The sequence below is a fragment of the Hipposideros armiger genome, unplaced genomic scaffold (genome assembly GCF_001890085.2).
Source record: "Hipposideros armiger isolate ML-2016 unplaced genomic scaffold, ASM189008v1 scaffold_43, whole genome shotgun sequence".
NCBI classification, from domain to species: Eukaryota; Metazoa; Chordata; class Mammalia; order Chiroptera; family Hipposideridae; genus Hipposideros; species Hipposideros armiger.
The window spans coordinates 4,871,983-4,896,114 of record NW_017731393.1 but is presented as its reverse complement, the minus strand read 5'-3'; the positions used below and the strand labels follow the sequence as shown (position 1 = coordinate 4,896,114).

Below are 24,132 nucleotides of genomic sequence, written 5' to 3'. Positions count from 1 at the left end.
CCCCACCGCCTCTCTACCGTTCCGCTCGGGCTCCTCCCTAGCCATTGGGCCGGCGGGCTGCTAGGCCGGAGCGGCCGGCTCGGCCCCCGCCAGCTCAGGGGCTACAATTGGCGGGACCTCATGCCCGAGCGCTGATTGGAGAGAGGGCGCGCCGGGCCCCGCCTCTCACGCCCAAGTTCCGTTAGCAGGTTCGGTTGCTCCCGAATTTCCTTTGACCCGGAGGCGGGACCTATGGGAGGGTCCCTCTGGCAGGCTCCTCCTCCTGAGGGGAAGGGCCGAAAGGAGACTGGCTGGTCTTTCCTCCTTTGAGAGCTCTACTTTCTTCTGATTGGTTCACAGGAGACTCCGTCGCGTGTTTTCCGTCGCCGACGCACCGCGATGACGTATTCCCCGACATTCCACGTCCAAGATGGCCGGCGTCGCCAAGGAGAGACGTAGCTAAGGGGCTTACCTGAGGCAAGGGGTGAGTAACCCACGGAACGCGGATAGCGCCGCCCACCCCCCTCGCGAACCTGGAGGTCCGAGTAGAGTATGGCCAACTGCCTCCATCCGCTGGCGGAGTCTCTCTTTCCGGATTCCGCCTCACTCCGCTACCTCCGGTGTAGATCGAAGTTAGCGGGTGATGGCGGAGCTGCGGGACGGGCTTCGGAAGAGGGTTTGAGGCGCAGGAGCGGAGGAGGGAGGCCGGCGCGGACTCTAGAACAGGTAGCGGCTCTCGCAGAAAAGGGCGGCTAGAGTTCGGGGACTTTCTAGCGGGTGGTGAGAAGGAACAGGGGTCTTACACGCGCGCGCACATTCTGCCGCACAACCGCCACCTACCCACGTCTTCTCAGCTACTTCGCAGTGTCTCGGTCCCAACCTTGGTTATACCTGAGACTTTGGGTATTGTTCCACGTGTAGCGTGCCCCGACTTCGGAGGCCGAAGAGCCCTGTAACAGGGTGGGACTAGGAATGAGGAAAATGCACTTCCGCGATTAGATTCGTTCTTGCCGAGACATCGTTCTTACCGACCCTCTTCTGGGTTGGTTTGGTTTGTTACTAAAGGAAGTGTTCTTTAGAAAGCCGAGGCGTTAGGGTCGAAGTTCTCTGAAAGCTCTTAAACTATTACCAGCACAAAAGCATGGTCGATAACGCTTCCTAAATTTGGATCGCCAGTTAAATGGAGCTTTCGCTAAATCATCGGATTAAGCTAAAGCTCGATGGCTCCTTTGAGATACTTAGCACAGTGCCTTGCAGTTGAAGGCGCTCATTAAAGGTTTGTATGAATGGTATTGCGAGAATGAAAGCTCCGTAAGGTGACTTTTGTATCCCCAGCACTTAGAGCTAAATGAAGAATGGATGGATGATTATAGTAGTGGTATTGATAGACAGTTTGGTTGATTGTGTTCTTTGGATTCTTGCTTATTAAATAATCTGGACTATAAATGTAATTTTCCAGGATTGTGAGGTTTTTTTTTCAATTTGACTATCATGCGTGTCTAATTTTAGGGTTTTCTTTTGTCTCATTTTGATGATATTCATTTTTTTAAACATTAGTTGATTCACGCATAAAGCATGTTTAATGTTTGTTTCATTTTGAAAACGTAGTTTACACCAACAAGGAATAAAACGTTCTAATTGCTAAGGAGATCCTTAAACTTCAAATGCCATTTCTAAAAATTGCACATCATAAAGACAAAATTGATCGTTTGTTTGGCCTACAAAATGAGCTACAGTCATGCACCCCATAACGACGTTTCGGTCAAGGACGGACCGAGTGTACGAGTGGTCCCATAAGATTACAGTGGCACTGAAAAATTCCTATCGCTAGTGACATAGTAGCTGTTGTAATGTGGTAGCACAAGGCACTATGGCCTTGTGGTGATGCTGGTGTAAACCTGTGCTGCCAGTTGTATAAAAGTATAGCAAATACAATTATGTATAGTATAGTATAGTATACTTGATAATAAACAACTGTTACTGGTTTGTGTATACTTTTTATTGCTATTTTAGAGTGTACTCTTTCTACTAAAAAAAGTTTGCTGTAAAGTAGTATGCCTGATACACCAGCAACAGCCTCATACATCTCGTGTTTACCGTGTCTCTTGATTGCATCGTTTTCTCCATTGCATCCCATATTGTGATTGCATCTTTTCTCTTGTGCTTGATTTAATCTCGGTTTGTACAGTAGCATGCTGTACAGGCTTGTAGTATAGGTGCAGCAGTCTATACCATATAGCCTAGGTGTGCAGTAGGCCACGCAACCCAGCATTGTATTAGTGCGCTCTGTGATGTTTGCATAACAGCGCAATCGTCTAACGACACATTTCTCAAAGCATATTCCCATCCTTAAGTAGCGCATGACTGTAGTTCACTTCTGGAGGTTATGTTTGAAAGCATTGAGTTCACAAGTATCTAGAAGGAAGAAAAATGTTTTCTCTTTGTTTTCTCCAAAACTGGATAAGGACAAACAAATCAGGAAGAATTAAGTTCTAAGATAATTGGGGAGATTGTTAAGAACATCTAATTGGATTAAATCTCATTTGTATATTTAGGCTCAGATAAATTATATGCCAGAGAACTTGCAGATAAGGTTGTAAAATCGTCCATAGCTTTAGAGGAATCCTAAAAGCACAGTTAGTGATAGAAGACTGGAGTCTGGTCAATGTGTCAGTTTTTGCATAGCAATTAGATGGCTCCTGGATGCTAGAACTTGTTAATAATCTATTTTAGAATCTTATTGTGAGAGCAAAGAGAGAGTTTGTGAGTATTGGGGAAAGGAGAGTTTATTCCCTCAAACCAGCAGAGCTACAGTTCAAAAAAAGGCTGGGTGACACAAGCCATGTTTCCTTTTGTTATAAATGTACTATTAATAGATTGGTAGTGGATGGGGGCTGAGTTCATTTAGGTTTCCTTTGGGCACTGAACACAATCTCTCTTCCTATCCTAGCAGACACAGATAAATGTACACTGGATAATGTCTAATTAGATGGATTTATGCCCATTCAAATTACCAAACCCAAAATGTTGATTAATGAATTGATGTCAGCCTGAATGAAGAGAGGTCTTTAGAGATAGGCTCCAGGGCTCTAGTCTTGCTCTTACTCTGGTTAGCATTTTTTTTTAATTACCTACTTTATATAAGAGCTGTGCTTCTCAAATTAAATGCCTGCAAAACTGTAGTGATAGCTAGGATATTAGATGACACTCAGGATTCAAAGAGTTCTTAAAGGCTAAAATAGTAGGCCCAGATAACAAGATATAAATGTTCCAGGAATTATTAAATTTACAGAGGCCCAGTTGTCCTCCTTTGAGATGAGGAAGACCTACCTTGACAAAAATGGTTCTAGGATGTAATGTTCTGTTTATAGAAGCAAAGTAGGGTCCAGATTGAGGGAAGGCAGTCTCTTAGTTTAATGACAAATTGTGGTGTTGCTATGTACTAGCTGTGTGAATTAGGCAAATTGTTTCTTGTCTCTGTAGATCCATTTTCTCAGTGATAAATTGTGAGGATAAGAAAACATAGCCTGCAGGCATGCTGCACCTCAGTGGGCAATCAGTGGGCCTGTTGCTGAGTAGTAGTCCTCTCCCTTCCCCCGTGTACTATGCAGATCACATAAAGAGTATTTTCCATTTTGGGTGCTGATACTTGGGGGGGGGGGGGGCGGGGGGTCATGAAACACTAAAAAACCATCTTGTAGAAATGGGATGTTTGTTTGCCCTGGAGAAGAGAAGGGAATGTAAAAATTGTCTTTATATATTTGAAAGGCAATTAGTAGACAAGGGAAAGGTATTTTCAGGGAGCTAAGTGGGAGCTACAGAGAGTTGATGAAAGGTAGAGTTCATTCATTCATTCATTCTTCTGGGCCAACTATGTACCAGATCTAGGGGATGAACAGAACAGATAATAGATGGTTAGAACAGATAGAAGTCAATATAAAATTAATACAAGAACTAATGTGAACATCAGTTATTGATATTTAGCAATGCCATAGGCTGCTTTGTAACCTATTAAGATCCTATTGATGATGGTTGGTGAGTGACCCTATGGACTGTTCAGGGGGAATTTCTTTCTGTACTGTGTGAAAAAACTGAGTACTGACCTTCATTATTGTTTCCAACTTGTAAGCATCCATAATTCTAAATGTTGAAAATGCATTTACTCTTTCATTATGTAAAATGACATATCTGAAGCACATTCCTGAAAGATGTTTCTAAAATCTCTTGACAGCCAGCTGTTTGTTTATGGAGAGATTTTTATTTTGTGGCGCTCATAAATCAGTCATTTTCACAATAATTGTGAACTGCTAATTAGAAAATTAATTACTTTTTAGGGTCTTGTGAAAACATAATTAAAGAGTAATAGAGAACAGGGTTACAGAACTGAGGCAAGAACTTTTTCAGCGGAATGAATGATTCAGAGGACTGTTTCTATTCTATTTACGTACATTTATTTTCACTGCATTTCACGTATTGTTCATTTTGCCCCAGACTCGAAGGGCACCTACACTAGCTTATTAGCGTGGGGTTTGGTCAAGGACAGCAAAGTAAAGCAGGTTTGATATAGTTGTGGTTTGTCCGCTTGTGGACTGAGATCCTTTTGCATCTGTATTTCGTCCCTGCTGGGTTAACCCTAAACCTGTTCTCCACGTTGCCCCTTCCTCTCAGCAGATGCCTTGCATTCAGCTGCCCAGAGAAAGTGGAGATAATCTTTTACGATTTACTTCCCCCCCCCCTTAAATGATTTTTCAAAGATCTTCCTCAAACTTTTCCTTCCCTTCTGTCCTAGAGAGAGCTTCCTTTCTAAGGCTCACTTTTTCACTCTGCTTTTTATTACCCCTCGACCAGCCAACCCTTCAGTGGCTTCTCTACTGGCTCGCTCCTTTTTGCTATAGGCATCCTTCGTTCTCCTTTCAGCTGAAAAAACAACAATAACCTATCTCATGGCCTGTTCGTTCCGCAACACCCGTGTAGTTTTCCTCCTGCCCCACTGCATGTCTAAAAAGGTTCTTCTCTTTACGTGTGTTATGTATCTTGTGTTATGTATCTGCTTTACTGAGCTAAAATTCACATGCCATACGAGGCACCCATTCAAAGTGTATAAGTCGGTGGTTTTTAGTATATTCAGAATTGAGCAATCATTGCCACAATCAATTTTCATTGTCTCTAATAACTAATCACTAATTCTAGTAACCTTTCCTTAATTCCTTGTCCTTTCGTTTTTCTTCAGGATTTATCACTGGTGACTGCCACCTCTGGCTTAGAGCTGCTGTCCCTTGGTTTCTTAGGCATTAAGGGGGGACAATGTCCCCTTGACCTCCTTGACCCACCGTGCCTCCCCTTTCTCCTTTGGTGATGCTTCCTGCTTCCTCAGGTCTTTGGCGTCCTGTCCCCAGACCCCTTCCTGTGTTTACTCTCCATCTGCCTTTAACCGTGACTTTTGTTGGTAAGTCTACATAGGTGAATCCTGAGTAGATACGTTCTTTCCAGATTTCAGCTGGGCTGTTTATGTCTGATGAATATTTCCACACATGTTGTCTTATAAGCTCTTCAAACCTGGTACTTATAAAACCGAATTCTCCCTTTTCTCCCCTGTCAAAACCAACTTTTTCCTTCGGTATTGCCTTTCTCTGTCAGTCAGGGAAACTTGAAATCATCTCTTGCTGTTCTTTGCCTCCCAGCCAGTTAGTGATGCCTCCGTTCTCCTGCTCCCAGCGTGTGAGGACAGCGCCTCCTCCGGCGTTACTTGAACAGCTGCTGTGGACTCCGAACAGGCCTGCCTTCTACACAACTCTCAACAGCTCCTCTTCATCACTCTCTCCCCTTTCCATGCTTTGTTATTTTTCATGGCACCTACCATTTTCTGACAAATATTAACATATGTGTTTCTGGTTGTCTCCGCAGCTAGATGTTTCTGGTGGGGCAGCGACCTAGCCTCTCTTGGTCCCTGCTATGTCATCAAGGCCTGGCTCATAGCAAATGCTCAGTAACTATTTCAGTGAATAAGTACTGTACGTGGTGAGCTGTTAGGTTAATATAAAAGTAGAGATTCCCAGCTAGTGTGCCATGAGTACATTACAGATCTGCTGAGACACTGGTTCCCTCAGCCCATTGGCGAGGTGCCTTCTGCTGTACACAAACATGTATGGACGCCTATTACTGTTACCTGTAATCAAAAACCAGGAACATTTCAAATGTCCATCTGCAGTAGAATGGATAGGAAATTGTAATTATTCATAGAATAGGATACTTCCTGTAACCCAGAGACTCTTGACTTCAGTACTGTTGGCATTTTGGATCAGCTGACCTCTTGTTGTGGGGTTTCTGTGCATTGTAGAATGTTCAGCAACATTCCTGATTTCCAACCCCTAGATGCCAACAGCAGACCCCCAGTTATGACAACCAAAAATGTCACCTGACATTGCCAGGTGTTTCTGGGAAGCAAATTCGCCCCTGGTTGATAACCACTACTATACAGTAACGAGAATGAACAAATATTGCTTTATGCAACAAGGATGAACCCTAAAAACATAATATTGAGCCAAAGAAACCAGTTGTAAAGAGTGATACTAAAAACTTAAAAGGAGAATTTATGACATGCTGACTTTTAGGGGGAAAAAGGAAACCAAGGGAAACTTAGAAGAACGAAGGAAAATTAATTTTGTAATTCTCACAATCAGTTACAGTTATTTTTCTGTCAAGAACTTCTGGTTAAGGTTATAGTATATTAAGAATAAATAGGTTAGAGAAAGAGACCAAATGTACATTTGTCTACACATTACTTCAGCCTCTTTCACTAACATGTAGTGATTTTCCCTATTAACCAACTCTGCCTGCTAAATAAAAACTATTGAATGATCAAAAAAAAAGTGATACTATATCATTCCGCAATCCTTCAGAAACTAATACTTCAATAGAAGAATAAAGACATTCTCCTTTGTAATCACAATATCATTATTACCCCTAAGAAAATTAATAGTAATACCCTCAGTAGCCTCTAATACACAGTTCATAATAAAATTTCTCTAATTGTTCAAAATTTCTTCTATAGCTTTTTTATAAAAACCAGGATCTAATCGAGGTTTACACATTGAATTTGGTTATGCTTCTTTAGTTGTTTTAAATGTAGAACTGTTCCTTCCATCTTTTTTTGTGTTTTTTTTCATGACATTGACTTTTTTTAAGAAACTAGGTCAGTTGTCTTGTAAAGTGTTGCACTTTCTGAATGTGACAGATGGTTTCCTTGTGCCATTTAACTTGTTCTTCTACTCCCAGCATTTACTCTACACTAGACGATAGGTCTAAAGGCTTGGCTAGATATAGGCTAAGCTTTGGGGAGTGAGAATACTACATAGGTGGGTGACATTTATTTTATATTGCATCGCATCAGGAGACACATAATGGCAGGTTTTCAGCCTATTAGTGATGCCAAGTGGGATCATTTTTGTTAAAATAATGGTACTTTTTTCACAGTAATTATTACCAATGCCAGCAAAGTGGGGTTTTTTTTATATTAGTATGGACTCGTGGAATGTTTATTCACTCTTTCATAACCAATCATAGTCATTTTTCTTTTTAATATTCAAATCCCTGAATTTGTCCAGTGGGAGTCCAGCATGCTAGCTGCTGTGTCTCTTGATAAGCTTCCATGAGTCTGAGAACAACCCAGGCAGGCCCCTGCCGCAAACTGGAAAGGAGACCCAATTCGTTTGAGAGGGTCATAGTGTTCGAAAGTAAGATTTGGGCGCTAGCTGTTCCTGATTTGGGGAGTGTTGTTTCTTCTAGGTGCTCGAAATGGACAGAGCTGGGAAGGATGGATGTATAAAGATGGAAACCATCATTTGTTTTGATATTTTCAATCAAAATAACATTACAGGATTTTTCTGAATTTTTTGTTTTATGTATGTATATTTCTTTACTTTGCACTGAAAACCTTGATTCCTGACGACATTAATATTTATGTATTTGCTTTGTCCTGCAATGCACGAGAAAGTGGATTGGCAGCTACAGCATTCCTGCGAGTCCTAACGGTGCATTGCTGCAGAAACTTGAGGTTTCTCAGCAGTTCTTTTTGTTTCAGACTATATCTCACTTGGGATGAAACAAGATCAGAACCTACTTGTAATGATTTTCTGTGTGATTATGTTCTGTTTGATGAACGCTGGGTTTACTTTGAGTTTTAGGACTAGCTTCTTTTTGTTTTTAGTTAAGTTCATGAATATGTTAAATATTTACATGATTCAGAAGTCAGTTACAAAAAGACTCAGAAGCCAACCGGAAAGAGCTCCTAGCAATGGCGACAGCAGGAACAGTTTGTATGATAGTACTGGATTATTGCTCACAGAATAAACAAACATTGATGAGTCCACACTAATGTAAACAAATGATGGATTGAATAAATAAATAAATGGAGGTGAAGGAACAATTTTTTCTTAAGAAAGAATTCCAAATATCAGGTTGTCGGAAAAGTCATGACGCATTTTTGCAACGAAAAACATAGAAAAAATACTTCATGACTGTTCAGACAACCCAATAGTATTGAAGGAAGGAAGGAAATAGAAAATCACCATTAGAACAGAACACCACAGTACAACTATATGGTGATGGAAGGAGAACTGACTCTGGGTGGTGAACACACAATGTGACAGAGATGATGTATTAAAGAATTGTACACCTGAAACCTATGTAACTTTACTAACAATTGTCATCCCAATAAACCTTAACTAAAAAAACAAAACAAAACAAAACAAAAAAAAACACCACAGTAATGCTGCAGGCAAGCTCCAGAAGTGAATGGCTAAAATTAATGGGTGAAACTTGAAGGAGAAACAGGTAGTTTGCATAGTACTTTGCATCTCAAAGTATTTCCCCACAAATGTTTACTAATTACTGTGGTGGTCTTAACAGTCGTCCACCCATCTTTGCTACTTCTCCTTCCAGGTGGTGGAGCTCAATTTCCACATCCTTGAGTGTGAGCTGGACCTTAGGACTCACTTGTAAAAACTAGAAAACGGAAAGGGAAAAATAGTAACTTATACTGAGAAACCTGGCAGGCCCCATCTTAACCAAGTGATGATGGTGAACAGCAGCTGTAAAAGTCGTTCTGATGTCACCTGTTCCTGATGCGATGCGATGTGATGGGAAGGCACTTCACCTCTGTGGTGTTCTTCCTCAAAACTCCAGTCCGTTCATGGGAAAGCATCAGACCTAAATCAAAGATGTTTGGATCGGCCTAATACTTTTCAAAACTGGCAAGGTTGTGAAAAACAAGGAAAGACTAGGAAATTGTTACATGTAGAAGGTGCTAAGGAGATACGTACTTATGCCTAAGTGCAGTGAGGTATCCTGGCTTAGATCCTGAAATATAAAAGGGGTTTGGGGAAAAACTCAAAATTCAAGTCAAGGCTATAGTTTATTTCATAATGTACGAAAATTAATTTCTTAGTTTTGTTAAAGGTACCATGGTTATATAAGATGTTACCATTAGGGAAAGCTGGGTATACAAAAATTCTCTACTATCTTTACAATTTTTCTGTAAATCTACAATTATTTTAAAATAAGTTTTGTTTTTAAGGAAGTTGAAGCTAGTATATAAAAAGATGTGCTCAGAGAAGTCTTGTTCCCAGGCTTGTCCTTTCCATCCTGTTTGTTCCCGTTCCGTACTGGTAGCCATTATTTTTATTAGTTTAAAAAAAATAAAGATGTCTGTTCTTATCTCCCTCCTTTCTCACACAGAAACTAACACACTGCACACGCAGCTCTACCTCTTGCTGGTCCTGCTGATGTCTCATTCCAGTGCTTAGATCTTTTTCCATCTTTTTGGTAGCTGCATGATCGCTGTTGTGCTGATGTGCCGTATTGATGGACGTTTTGGGTTGTTTGCAGTTTTCGCTACTACGAATAACACTTGGGTGGATAATCCTGTGCATGCATTGTTTCATGTGTGTGATGCTGTTTTCCGAGTAGATTCCTAGCGGGGAGTGCTATAGCAAAGAGCAGGTGCGTATGTGATTTTGTTGGGTGTCGCCAAATCCCTTCTGAAAGTCGTTTCATATTGTGCTCCCACCAGCAGTCTATGCGCTCTGCTGCTTCTCCCTGGCCTCGCCAAGGACGTAGATTGTGAAACTTTGGGATTGTTTGCCAATCTGATAGGTGAGAAATGATCCATCTATGTGACGTGTAACAATGAGCTCTTCTATTTCCTGAGGCTTTAGTTCACCGGCTCCCCCTACCTACTCCATCATAGCCCAGTTCAGTCACACACAGAAGTGAAAACGCGTTCAAGAAGATCGCTTTTCTCCAGGTACTTACTCTTCCCATTGAAGGGAATAGCAGACTCTTTGGAGCTCCCGGTGCCAGGAGGCGAGCACTCAGCCTGTCACCATTCCCAGAGTCAGGCTTCCAGATTAACAAGGAAGGGCCTGGGCCCAGAGCCTGGCGCCAAACTGCTGTTTGCTTGCTAGCCAGTGAACTGGGTGCTAGCTCCTCGTTCAGGACCTTTTTGTAGCCCTATTTGAAATTTTCTGTTCTCTGATCCAGTGTACAACAATTTCCGTGTTACCGTGACCTCCAGATGAGAGTCCTTGGCTTTTGTTTTCTTTTCTTAACATGGAGCAGCGGTTCTCAACCTTCCTAATGCCGCGACCCCTTAATACAGTTCCTCATGTTGTGGTGACCCCCAACCATAAAATTATTTTCGTTGCTGCTCTATAACTGTAATTTTGCTACTGTGGTGAATCGTCATGTAAATATCTTTTTGTTTTCCGATGGTCTTAGGCGACCCCTGTGAAAGGGTCGTTCGACCCCCAAAGGGGTCGCGACCCACAGGTTGAGAACCGCTGACATGGAGCGTTTAGAGAATTTATTTGTTCTAAACGAAAAAGAAGAGGATGAGAAAGCAGGAAAGATGTAAAGCACCTTCTTCCCTCCCTTGTTGATCCCCTCGCTCCACCCACGCCCCCAAATCACTGTCCCCACGCCTGATGTATATTGCTCAGTTCAGTGGCTTGTGCCGATGTGAATTTATCCAATCCGGTGGCTTTTTTTCCTGTAAACTAAAAAAGGAAGACTGATCGGGTGCTGGATGGAGGACATGGGTAATTTTGGAGCATAAACCTTTTCAGGGGTTAGGACAGGCCTGGGTTTACTGAAGAACGGAATCTAGACCAGCATGAGGGAACCGGGTCTGGTGAAGAAAGGCAGAAAGGAAAATGAGATAGAAGTGGTCTTCCTCTAACTGCCATGACATTTGGGATGTATCACACTGTGGGTCACTTACAGTCCAGTCCAGGACCTCCCGAGGAAACCAAAATCCCTGATGCAAAATGGTGTAGAACAGTGTGTTCAGATGTGTAAACTTGGCTTTGGAGGTGAACCTAGGCTTGTAACTGCCAATCAGTAGTAGTATTTCTGTGGGAAATTTTGATCCAAAATCAGGTACAGTCAGTAATTATGGATAATTTATAATGATTGGGATTGCTTCATGTGGGGTCCTTTTCCAACTTAGCTTCCTCTTTTGTTTCTCTTAGGATTCTTAACATTTTCAGAGAATCTTTTGGAAAGAACAAGTCTACTTCAATAAATGAAGGAGAATAAAGAAAATTCAAGCCCTTCAGTAACCTCAGCAAACCTGGACCACACAAAACCATGCTGGTACTGGGATAAGAAAGACTTGGCCCATACACCCTCGCAACTGGAAGGACTCGATCCGGCCACTGAGGCCCGGTACCGCCGAGAGGGGGCTCGGTTCATCTTTGATGTGGGCACGCGCCTGGGACTGTATCCTCTACGCTTTGGAATCTGGTGTAGATAGCCGGGGCGCCCCGCCACCAAGGCTGAGATTAAACACTTGTCAGTGCATAGGGTTGTCTCTGTCCTGAAACAGCTCTTAAATGCCTTTGCTATTTAAATGTTATGATTTGCTTGGTTCTTCACGGTTTTCCACTTCATGTTTATCATTTAAATATGTAAACTTAGCCATTGGACAAGTGGCCACAGGTGAAGCTTCTAACGGCTGTTAGTACGTAACCTTCACCTTCACATTGCTCAGCCTTGTGCCGGAATTCCGACACCAAGACACCCGTCTGCCTGCTGTGCCACTGATAGTGTTTACTTCACTACTGATTTTGTTGCTATTGCTTGTTTGTCTTTATTGTTTTGTCACATGTAATTAAGAACATAACCGGTAAAAATTCTTGGCTAAATTCCATCCTTAACCAGACCAACAGCCACTATGATACCCTGGCAACTGGAATAATTTATTTTCATCGCTTCTATATGTTTCATTCCTTCAAGCAATTCCCAAGATATGTAAGTATTTGAGTTTTTTTGTAATTCTCTATTACGTTATTATTTCCACACAGTTTAGTGGACTGATCATAGTCCTTTTATCATATTTCCAGAAAGTATTTATTTTTACATAGTACGTACTATATATAAACAAAATCAAGTTTGAACTATTTTTTTCAGTTAACTATATTCAAATCTTTTCTTATTTAGGCTAATATGGACCACAGTCCTGTTGCACTTAGTGGGAATGTTTACTTCCTTATTACCTTCCCCAAAATAAATAGCTTTCAGTCCAGAATATAGATGACGTGACGTGTACACAGCACATGGTAGAGAGTGGGCCATAAGAGGTAGAAAAGGAAGGCTGTAGCATTCAAGAGGGGGATTAGTTACATTGTGGGGGGATCAGGGAGTATTCTAGGGAGGAGGTGCCTGCAGTCAGGGACGCCTCAGCTCTAAGTAGGGCTTAGCTGTGTTGGGATGGGACAGAACAGTAGACCAACAGGACCTGGCATGACAGGCACGGAGGAAGCACTGGTGCAGTGTCAGCCAACCCAGGAGGTTGGCTGGGCAGGAAGTGGGTGGTGGGACCCTGGGCGGAAAGGTAGACCAGATCAGACCAGAGGGAGCCTCGAATGCCAGACTAGGGCTTTTGACTTCGGTAGGTAAACTGAGGTGACTGAAGGGTTTCATGAAGAAGGTGATAAAATGAGACTTAACAGGAAGTTCATCTATTGGGATTTTTCCTCGTGCAAGCTCTGGAGGAAGGAGACCGTGTCAGAGTCAGCGTTATACCGCTGGCACAGTGTCTGATACCCAGTGTGACCGGGGCTCTGGAGGGAGGGACATGCCAGAGACACTGGAGTGGGCAGAGGAAGCTGACGATGGAGCAGTGAGAAGGCCTCGGTGAGGTGGGAGCTAGCCTAGGAGCCGGGCAGCTGGAGGGGAAGGAGAAGGCGTGGGCCCTGGAATGGAGACGGCTTCCACCAGCCGTGCCTGCAGCCATGCCCCTTTTCTAGAGCAAAGCTAACTGTGAAAAGAAAAATTTGTTTCTGTGACTTTTTTCCTTGTTGGCATCTACTTTGTTTATATGACATGTTCTTCAGAAAATTAAATTTAAAATAATTTATGAAGCCAAATTGGTGTAGGGGGGCAGTATGTGTGTGAAATTTCTTTCAAGATTTCCGAGTGTCAGTGTATTCGTAAGTGAGAGAGAGGAAGGCAGGAGAGAGGGAACCAGTTTGCTGAGAAGACCCAGGTCCTTGCTTCTGTTCCTGTGAGAGCTGAGAGCTGTGACACCCGTTTCTCAGGGACTTTGGTCTGCATTTTAGGTCACAGGAGCTTGTTGTCTCTTTCTGGCTGGGAAAGTAGAAGAAACACCAAAAAAATGTAAAGACATCATCAAAACAGCTCGTAGTTTGTTAAATGATGTACAGTTTGGCCAGTTTGGAGATGACCCGAAGGTAAGAATCTTCATTTTCTACCTTTAAGTCTCGATCCCTCATGGTCGCATTAAGATAGAGGGGCTTGTATTGACAAACCAACATGGCCTTTACGTGCATGGATTTTATAGTTGAGGGGTGGGATAGGTTTTAATCCAATATTCATGTAACTATCCAATTATGAGCTGTTGTTTAAAGGCGTGGTGACGGCATTCAATCTGGGAACCTAGACAAGTTCCCCCACAGGTAGTACTGGGCTGAGCGGAAGTTCCCTGAGGAGTGACATTAGCACACAGACCTATAATTACCCCATTAATGGAGTATTTGAAACACAAAGGGAGGCCAGGCCTTGGGCTGTTTTGTAATACTCTGAGCTATAGCCTGGACAGGATTGGCACACTTAGGAAAAGATTGTTTCTAAATTTAGAAAATGTGTTGAAGCTTCTGGGAAACAGGTGATGACAAAAACAGGGAGAGGGGGGAAAAGCGTCGGCAGGATTTTTTTCATATTGTGTGAAAGTTTCTAAGATTTTAAAAAGCTTTCCTGAGAGAATAGAATGCTTGGGAAACTAGGGGAGAAGAACCTTAGTCCTGCCATGCTGCTTGGCATAATAAATCATAAAAGACTCATCTCTGTATTCTGTGAAGAAGTGCTATACTTTGGAGTGGAAGCCAGTTACCCACCTGTCTGCTCCACCCAGAACTAATGGATTTATGCAGCTGATAACGATGAGACTTTCAATCCTCTCCGAAGCCCTTCTCTGATGCAAACAAGGGATCCTCTCTAATTGGTCTTCCCGCACAGGGTGTCTTGATTGTATTTTACAAATTTTTGATGGAAAGATTTAGTGTAGTTAAATATGTCCATTTCCCTAAATTGTTCTGTATATTCTGTGCGTTCCCAATCAGAACATAAGCAGCTTTCATTTTTTTCCTAGAATGATACTAAGTAAAATGATTAAAATTTGGAGGGAAACACACAAAAACAAGAAACTTTGGAAAAGGAGTAGTAATTGACCTGTCCCTTCCAAATGTTGAATCCCTTTGATCCTGATACAGAAGCAGACAACAAATCAATGGACAGAAGAGATTACGTGTGCATATAGTTTAGGACGTGGATTCATAAAAGAAAATGATGATTCGTTTAGTAGATGACAGTGGGACAGCTTATTTTAGATAGGTGAAAGATTTCAACACCACAGGGATATGTCCTCATTTACACATACACACACACTAATATGTGTTTTCAACCGGTACAACTTACAGTTCAAGTCTGCATGAACCCACTACATATATATATATATATAAAGTCTTTTCTTAAGGTGTTCAATTTAAATTTCTAGGGCCAGCCGAGTGGCTCAGTTGGTTAAGAGCTCACTCAAGAGCGTGAGCTCTGAGCAACAGGATCACCGGTTCGATTTCCAGCCTGAGCTGAGCTGCCAACAGGTGGCAGGATGGCTCAGCTAAAAAAATAAAATAAAATAAAAATAAATAAATAAATTCCTAAAGGATTGCAGTTTTTTAATTTTTAAGACAGAAACTACAGTTCAGTTAAACCATCCATAAAGTAAAGGTCTGTTTTGTAAAGGGGGACTCGTGGATTGAAAGCAATAACATTTCTAAGAATGTTTATTTTGTTTCCAGTATTTTTAAAAAATGAATTCTGGTTGTTTCATCGTCTAACTTTTAGTTCTTTTCATAATTTATCGTTGTGTCTGAGCATGTTAAAAACCTGAGTGGGAGAGGGCAAAAAGGAAAGAAAAAAGGTTGTTAAACTAGAACTTGAAGAGAACACACAGGAAAGCTCACGTTTTAATGGTTCTGACCTGCGGTAAATCACTATCCAACACTTGTGCTTCTCCTTTTAGGAAGAAGTGATGGTTCTGGAGAGAATCTTACTGCAGACCATCAAGTTTGATTTACAGGTGGAACATCCGTACCAGTTCCTACTGAAATATGCAAAACAGCTCAAAGGTAAGAAAACAGTTACTCAAAGAGCGTCTTCATTCTGGAATCAAGTCGTTGGAATAGTTCGATGGCGCTGAGATTACACCTCTCAGAAGATGAAGCAGAAAACAGCGTGTGAGGGATCTGGGTGGTAGCTTCCCAGACGGCGCAAGACTGGCTGTTGCTGCTGTTTTCTTTTGTGTATAAACAGATTCTGTCATCCAGTTGCCAAGTGATATGAGGTCAGAAAACGAGTCCAAATTTTTTAAATAGCCTAATAAAATCAGCCTTGGAGTCAGGTTTCCCATAAATGGAGGTCCAGCGTGGCCATGTGCAGAGCACGGAGCTAGGGCTTGGGCCTGCTCTGTTGTCCTCGCTGCCCAGGCAGCAGCACTGTGTTGGGGTGGTGCTGAGGGTACACCGGGCTTTGAATAAGTACTTACTTCTTGTGCTCCTATTCTTCTATTCTAATTTACTGTTTTCTCCCCATTTCTAGGTGATAAAAACAAAATTCAAAAGTTGGTTCAAATGGCATGGACATTTGTAAATGACAGGTACATGTATTCGAATGTTGATTTAATTACAGTGTTTTAAAATTGGCAGGGACTTTCTATGTCATTTTATCCAGACTCCTTATTGAGGAAACCGACTTACCCCAGCTTGAAGAGCCAGTTCATGGCAGGGCTGGGGCTGCAGGCCGGGTGTCTCCTCCCAGCAGCGGGACTGCCCTGCCATGTCACTCACGGTGGTGGGGGATGCCGAAACCTCATCACCAGCTTGAAACATAAGTCCAAAACAACACACTGGACAGTTTTGATGCCTAAATCCTTAGAACCCATTTGGTTCTGCAGAAATGCTTCCTTGTAATGGTGTCAGAGCCTGGATGTGCGAGAGCCCAGGGAACTAGCGAGGTACCGCCTGGGGAACAGAGCCTGTGAGTGGAGCTGGCATCCTTGGAAGGAACATTTCAGTGGCTGGGATTCAACAATTTGGAGCACATAAACCATTTTCATTTGTATTTTATGACCTGGCCATTTTTTAATTTGCTGGAATTCTGATTCTTTAGACAGACAAGTCAGTAACTGGTTAAAGTAACTTATTTTGATACCTTTAGAAGACTAGAAACTTGCTGCTTTTATTTATAATATTTTATTTGATGGTGTTTTGGGAGGAATCAGCAAATCGACATTTAGACGTGACACCTAATTTCCATGCGTTGGGTTTATGAATCATAAATGTTGGCTCATCCAAGTCAAGTCCCCTCTCTTTCTTGTTGAACTAGTCTGTGCACGACCTTGTCACTGCAGTGGGAGCCAGAGATCATAGCAGTGGCAGTGATGTATCTCGCAGGACGTTTGTGCAAATTTGAAATACAAGAATGGACCTCGAAACCCATGTACCGGCGGTGGTGGGAGCAGTTTGTGCAGGACGTCCCTGTGGATGTTCTGGAAGGTACTGTGTTCTGCGCGGGCGTTCCCTGTTCAGCTGGTGCTGCCTGTGAACCCTGAGTCCCGAGAACGGCCCTCCCCAAACAGGCCTGAGGCATCTTAGCTCAGTTCTCTAATATAATACAGTGTTCTCGCTGTCCGAGCGCATCATTCTGGCGACGGGAAAACGCCCACCAGAGCTGTGCACGGCAGGCCCGGCGTGGTTACCCATGGCGTTCCCGCACACTGGTCCTCGGAGGGGAATCGTTGCTCAGAGGGAAATGGGCTGGGTTTTCCCTTGAGGTACAGTTTTACTGAAAATGTCAATTTGTGGTCAATGTAATGGTTGCCTATCATTTAGACATCTGCCACCAAATCCTGGATCTGTACTCACAAGGAAAACAGCAGATGCCTCATCACACACCCCATCAGCTGCAGCAGCCCCCGCCGCTCCATCCCCCCCCACCAGTGCCACAAGTGCCACAGTCACAGCTGCCTCAAGGCTCCGAACCGCCCCAGCCCCAGCAGAAGGACTCGCAGCAGCCAGCCCCGCCACCGCCGCAGCCCGCCCCGCCGCCCAAGAAGCCGTCCCCGCAGCCTAGTCCTCCCCGCCAGGTGAAGCGAGCCGCGGTGAGTGGCCAGGTTGGCACGGGGCATGGTCGGCTTTCCGGGTGGCAGCATTTGACCTGAGCGTGTTCCCGTCTCTAATGGATCGCACGAACACCAAACGCGGGTGACCTACCTGACCTTGCCATCTGACGGCATGTCCATGGGGAGCCTGCAAACTCGTGTGGTCCGAGGAGAGGCGCCTCAGAGCCAGGAAGGCTCTGTCTCCCTCCACCTCCAGCAGGGCCCTGAAACCTGCCAGAGTATTGTTTCCACGGGTGCACCCTGCTGGAATAGGTGTCTCCAGCTCCCTCTGCTCTGTAGCATTTGACTCTTTAAGTGACACAGGATCTGTAAAAGTTTCTCCCCCCCATAGCAGCGTGGCCTATGGGGGAAGCCATTTGATGTTACACAGCTCCCAGACGAAGCCATGCAGGATCAGCGTGTGTCCCCAAACACCGCTCATCCAATTGAGGGCGGTGCGTTAGCGGGCCGGGAACTTAGTGTTGCTCAGAACTCACTCTTGAGAAAAGTTAGTATTTCTGTGTGATTTGGAAAAGGGCAAGGAAGGAAGCAGAAATGGAGGTGCCAGTCAGCATGAGGTTTTGGGAGGTCGCGGTCTGTCGCTGTGGCTGTCAGCACCCGGGTCGTCAGTTTTTCTCACTGTTCCCAGGGTCATGGCTAACAGTCTGTGTTTTCTTTTGTGACAGGTCGTTTCTCCCAAAGAAGAGAACAAAGCAGCAGGTAACTTCCATTCTTAATGTTTTGTTTTTCAGTTTTATGTGTCTCCTTATCAAAACTTGAAATTCTTAGTCAACATTGTTTCCTTTCAGATTTAGATTGGCCTTAAAATTTAACCTTAGAGCCCATCAAGAACTTGACCCTGCATTGTGTCCCCCGTTTATCTCCTGACTACACTTTCAGATTATATCCTGACCAAAGGCATGAAAAAACATGAGTGGCAATTAACAGTGTACTCAGGAACATATGTGAAAATGGGATTATGAATGCAGAGCTGTTGTAGCAGTATTCGTTTCTAGAGAGTAGTTAAGTGCACCACAGTGAAAAGAGTAAAGGACCCCAGTGTCTCCAGACTGAACTCCGAGCAGCAGAGTGGTGCAGAGAAGGGATGGGCACAACGGCCAGGGGTGGCGCCCGAGAGCCCCCGAACGCCGAGACCTGTTGACTCAAGCCAGGCCTGGTCCAGACTCTCGCATGTAGGTAGATGTAGCAGAGCCCGACATTGGTTAATTTGTTTCTATGTTGGAAACAATCAGAAAGGGGAGTAAAATCTGAAAGCGTTTTGTCTCTTGTCAGTTGCCAGCCCTGTTGTACTGAACTCTTTGAAGGCACAGAGAGTGCGTACTCATTTATGTTTCTCTGTTGCTTAGTTCCAGGCTAGGAACTCAGTGAATTATTTATTGAACTGATGTTGAGATCTTCAAGTTACAGTAAAGCTGCGTTTTTCCCAGGGTCTAGTGGGGAATGATAAGTTCAGTGCAGGTGAATTTGTTTCGTACCGAATGAGTGAACAGTAAGTGAGACACACCGAGTGGGCTGCTCTCCTGACCGCGTGGAGGTACTGTCACTGAGCTGATACGCAGCGTGTGGAAGGGAAGCCGAGACAGCCAGTGGTGACCTTGGAGAACTAGAGCTGAGGGGGTGGAGCCTTTAGTGGAGGAAGGCAGGTGAGTAAAGGAACTGGGAGAAAACGGAGAGAGGAGTCTTATTGGAACATGAGGAGCTGAAAGGGAGTCGCTTTCGAGAGGCCTCAAGTGTGGTTGGAAGCAGACAGTAGCATCTACGGGAGGAATCGGGATTTGCGTGGGAGTGGGAGCCAAGGGAGGCTCGTGAGCAGCAGCAGGGCCACGTCCGAGTTCATTTCACAGACAGTTTCTGGCAGCAGTAAAAGCACAGATGGTTGGGAAGGGGAAGGGCTTGCCCGCATCTGAGTGAGACGTGGTGAGGGCAGAGTCGGCGTGGAGGCCGAGCGGGGAGGGACGGTCAGACCCAGCCTGGACGCATCTCGACTGCGCGGTGCAGCGGTGCCACTGGCTCCAGGGGGCTGCTGAGCACTGGAAGTGCGGCCGACGGAGATGGCCATGTGCCCTCAGCACAGCACACACCAGGTTCCCCAGTCAGGAGAAGAAGGAACGGAAACACTCTGAGCAGTCAAGTTGCACATAGATTACACGTGAAAATGATCAAATTTTACATATATCAGGTTAAATATTAAAGTTAATTCTACCTCTTTGTAACACGGCTCCTAGAGGATTTAACATTGCCTGTGTGGCGCTCCTTATTTTTCTGTTGGACAGCGCTGATCTAGGTAACTTTGGCTTGGCTGGCTGTGGGAGGGGCTTGGAGGGCGGTGCCTGAGGTCAGAGCGAGCCCACTTCAGAGACGGAGGGAAAAGAGCCTGTGAGGTGCAGGCCGCTGGGGCTAGGGGTGGGGCGCGAAGTCAGGTACCTGGAAGCTAGAACTGTGACTTTGCAGTTCATCCACCTAGAGAGAGGGGATTTGGTCTCCAAGGAAGATGATAAAGAGAAAGACATCCCCGGACCTTGAATCCAGCCTGTGTTTGAGGCAGAGGAAACCACAAAACCAAGTGGTCAGCTCTGCCCCAGCAGAATCAGACCAGTGTACAAGCCAGGAAAAAGTGGGCTTTGGGAAGAAAGGGCCAAAACAGACAGACAGATGATGTGAGCACACTCTACCTTTGTAGACAGAAGATGCTCGACCTGGGGTGGCCTGTGTGGGCAACATAGCATTGTCACTGTGGCTGCTGGTCACATGCAGCCTCTCGACCTGAAGGGTGGGCTGTGTCCCCCGCCCCACGTGGCCCTGGCTGCTGTGCTCTCAGGGCGGCACGCACCACATCAGCCCTGGTGCGGTAACGTTCCCCTCTAACGTGCTACCGCCTCGGAGTAAACCTGTGAGAGAAAACAAGCTGAAAATGTGCCTAACGAAGAACAAAAAGGCGGTTTCTCCTGTGAGCACGTGGGGCCTTTCTTGTTCTGTGTAGGAGGGGGACTCCGGTAGGTCACACTGGGTCACCAAGATGTCGTCCGCTGCTCTCAGGCTGTGGAAGGGCTTGTGTTAACAGTGGACGGGGCAGCGGGGCAGCTGTGGGGAAGGGCTGGCTGAGAAGCAGCAGGGCTAGCTTTCTTTTCGGGGTGGGGGGCAGGGGGCGTATGGACTTCATTTGCTTTGTTCTTGTAAAAGAATTAGTTCATAATGATTCAGCTGAGGGCTTCCTTGGGTTCCCTTAAAGCCCAGGTCATATCTGTTCTTTTTCCCCCGAGAGATTCCTGAATAGTAGATTTTTTTTTCTCTGTGACGTGTATTTACATGAGTCTACATTTTCTTTGTAGAACCACCACCACCTAAAATCTCCAAAATTGAGCCCACTCACCCTCCATTGCCTCCGGCCCACCCACCGCCAGGTAAGTGTCTGCGGGAAGCCGCCGGGATTGCAGCTTTTGTCCCTGCCTTTCGAAGGGCAGAGTGGGAGGTCCTGGGGAAGATGACACGACAGAGACTCTGTAGCCAAAATTCTAAAACACAGCAGTGACTAAGGATCTTTCAAACACTTTTTCACAAACCAGATATTTGAGGATGTTGTGAATTCTAAGTATATCTGAATATTCTGTGACTCGCGGATCCAGAAGTGCTGAACTACCCAGGAAAGAGGAATTGAGCTCAGTTTTAGGGAAACGGGCCCGGCCGGTGTGTGAACACTTACCGCCTCCGGCGGGCCTCTCGCGCCTGCTGCTTGTTGGCAGAGCTCAGCACATGTTGAAGGATAAGCACTTGTTCACCAAGCCACATGGAGAATAGATTTAAGAGTGGAAAGTTCTCAGCAGGCGCACAGTGAACTGGGGAGCTCCCTTGGTTGGCATCAGTAAAAATAGAGGACAAGATTGTTAAGAATTCTGTGCCTGTGGCAGCATTTTGGAAGATGAAACATTCAGCAAGAGAAGACAGGAAGTTGTGTGTTTTCTGAAGGGTGGTAGATATTCCAGAGACTCCTCTGACCTTGGGGGGCGGCAGCCCATTCAGCCAGCTGTGCTGACCACGGGCGGGACCGTGGCTAACCTCACGCTCCCGGCACCATGTGCCTGCAGCAAGCGTGCTGCTGCCTGGCCGCCTCTGTCTGTACTCAGTCATGGTCGCTGGTGAGCTTGGAGAGGGCAGAGGTATCGTTTCCCACTGGGACAAACCCCACAACCCCCAGTTCAGTGTGAAGCTTGCCGGAAAGCCGCCTGCAGTCGGTCACTCAGTGTTTAGGGAGCGTCTGGCAAGCGTGGATCCCCAGCACCTGTGCCCTGGCGGGGGTGAGTGGGAACATGCTCAGGAGGCGGGCAGTGAGGAACGGGGGTGCTGTTGGGCAGGCAGTCAGCACAGGGGCTCCCACTGTGGGCAGCAGGGGTGGTGGGCCTGGGACCCAGGCTGCTCGAAGGGCCGCAGTGGGGAGGGCGCGGAGCCTGGCAGCCACGGCGCCTCTGAAGACGGAGGTAGAAAAGGGGGCAGTGGTCAGGTCACAGGCGCGCACTGCAGCCACCCTGTCACTATTTTGTAGGGGTGTGGGGGGTGGATGGACAGACAGACAGAAGGACCAGGAGGAGGAGCAGGAGTCTGATGTTGGGAAGCAAGAGGGGCTGGAACCACAGTTCCCGTGAGGCGCGAGGCCCGAGGTGACATGAGGTCACAGGGGAGTTTCATAGGGCAGCTTGTGACAGGTGTCAGCAGTGAGTGTGACGAGAGGGAGCGTAGGGGCTGGGAAACCGCTTTTGTCCCAAGTTGAGTGACAGAGCACTGGGCGCTTGCTGGCGACTTGAGGAAGCGGCAGAGTTCCGTGCTACCAGAGTTGGGGTCTTAAATATGGAAGAGCACATCTGTGGACTCAAGTGGCCGTGGAGTGACACGGGGAGGAATCCTGGGTGGTGGCATTTTCTGCACAGGCCTTAAGCTCATACTTGGTGTGCCCTAGTCAGCTTCCAAAACCACACGGCCACTGGCCCCGCCCTCCGCGGTCTCCACAGGCACATGTGACCTGGCTGGCGGTGGGCCTGCGGGTTAGCACAGGCGGGCCCAGGGACACGGCTGTGGCTGAAAGATATCCTCACCGACCTGAAATCGCACTCACTGTGGTGACAACAGCGAGGGAACAGCAGACACCATGGTCCCTGTGGTTGGGAAAGCGGTGGCCTTGTGGCTGCGTGCGGTGCCTTGGCCTCCTGGCCTCGTCACTGCCCAGTGCGACCTGGGCATGGTGCAGCTCCGTGTCTGTATTGTCACAAGGAGCACGCGAGGGAAAGTGCGGGGGCTGGAAACCCTCATCACGGCCCTTGTTTCTCCTTTTCCATGTTCTCTGGAACCGGAAATCTCGCTCCTGTCATTTGTCTGGGTCGCCTTGGAAAAAGACACATGTCTCGCTGTTGGGCGACCCCGTGGGGTGGCCCAGTGAATGAGTGAGTCACGGGCGAGGTGAGGCTCTGGAGGAAGGCAGTGTGAGGCCTGTGCCGGGAAGCCCCGAGGGACGGGCGCAGGAGTGTCTCAGGAGCGCGTGACACCAGCTGCTGCCTGAGAGGACGCGTGGGTTTGGCCTCGCTTCTCTTTGGTGGAATAGAACCAGAATCGCCACTTTGGTGGCCGCATTGCGAGTGTCAGTGACTTGTCCATTGTTTTCTTAAATGCTGCCTCATTCATTTGACCAATGCTCAGGCTTCTGCGCAAGCCGGTGCTGCAGACAGTGATGCGATGAGCCGTGGCCCTGGGCTCAGCCTCTGGGGGCGGAGATGGGCACAGGACGGGCCCTGCACGGTCTGTGCTGGGAAGGGGGGTTCCATGGGCGACCTGGACCACTGGGGGCTGGTGTGGTGAGGAGCGAGGGAGGGAGGCCTGGGTGGCTGGACGGGGTGAGCTGATGGGGTCAGGATGTGGGCACTGGCCGTGCTCTTGCCTCAAACGTGACAGCTGCTCCAGTTCCCCTGTGACTGTCCCTCGGGGAGCAGCAGCAGCCCGCCAGTGCTGTACTGGGGGCCAGGAACATGGTGGGTGGCCTGAGAGCTGCTGTGTGGAGCTGTGGGCGGCCCAGGGCTGGGCACCGACGCACGTCTCCTCTGCAGACCGGAAACCTCCCCTCTCAGCTGCCTTGGGTGAGGCCGAGCCGCCAGGCCCTGTGGACGCCGGTGACCTCCCCAAAGTCCAGATTCCTCCTCCGGCCCACCCGGCCCCCGTGCACCAGCCACCGCCGCTGCCACACCGGCCGCCGCCGCCACCGCCCTCCAGCTACATAACCGGGATGTCCACCACCAGCTCCTACATGTCTGGAGAGGGATACCAGAGCCTGCAGTCCATGATGAAGACAGAGGGCCCCTCCTATGGCGCCCTGCCCCCAGCCTACGGGCCACCCGCTCACCTGCCCTACCACCCCCACG

At 46.4% G+C, this 24,132-nt stretch overlaps 1 protein-coding gene across 1 annotated transcript in view; it reads left to right on the top strand.

The window, feature by feature from the left end:
* Positions 1 to 364: 364 nt before the first annotated feature.
* CCNK (cyclin K) overlaps positions 365 to 24,132 on the top strand; it is a 24,723-nt gene continuing 955 nt past the window's right edge. The window contains exons 1-11 of the mRNA XM_019639274.1: positions 365 to 463; positions 11,508 to 11,757; positions 12,207 to 12,288; positions 13,599 to 13,730; positions 15,578 to 15,683; positions 16,153 to 16,210; positions 16,939 to 17,108; positions 17,445 to 17,713; positions 18,400 to 18,433; positions 21,064 to 21,135; positions 23,821 to 24,131. Coding sequence (XP_019494819.1) covers positions 11,561 to 11,757; positions 12,207 to 12,288; positions 13,599 to 13,730; positions 15,578 to 15,683; positions 16,153 to 16,210; positions 16,939 to 17,108; positions 17,445 to 17,713; positions 18,400 to 18,433; positions 21,064 to 21,135; positions 23,821 to 24,131 — 1,431 coding nt within the window. The 5' untranslated portion in view covers positions 365 to 463; positions 11,508 to 11,560. The remainder of the gene's footprint in view (positions 464 to 11,507; positions 11,758 to 12,206; positions 12,289 to 13,598; positions 13,731 to 15,577; positions 15,684 to 16,152; positions 16,211 to 16,938; positions 17,109 to 17,444; positions 17,714 to 18,399; positions 18,434 to 21,063; positions 21,136 to 23,820; position 24,132) is intronic.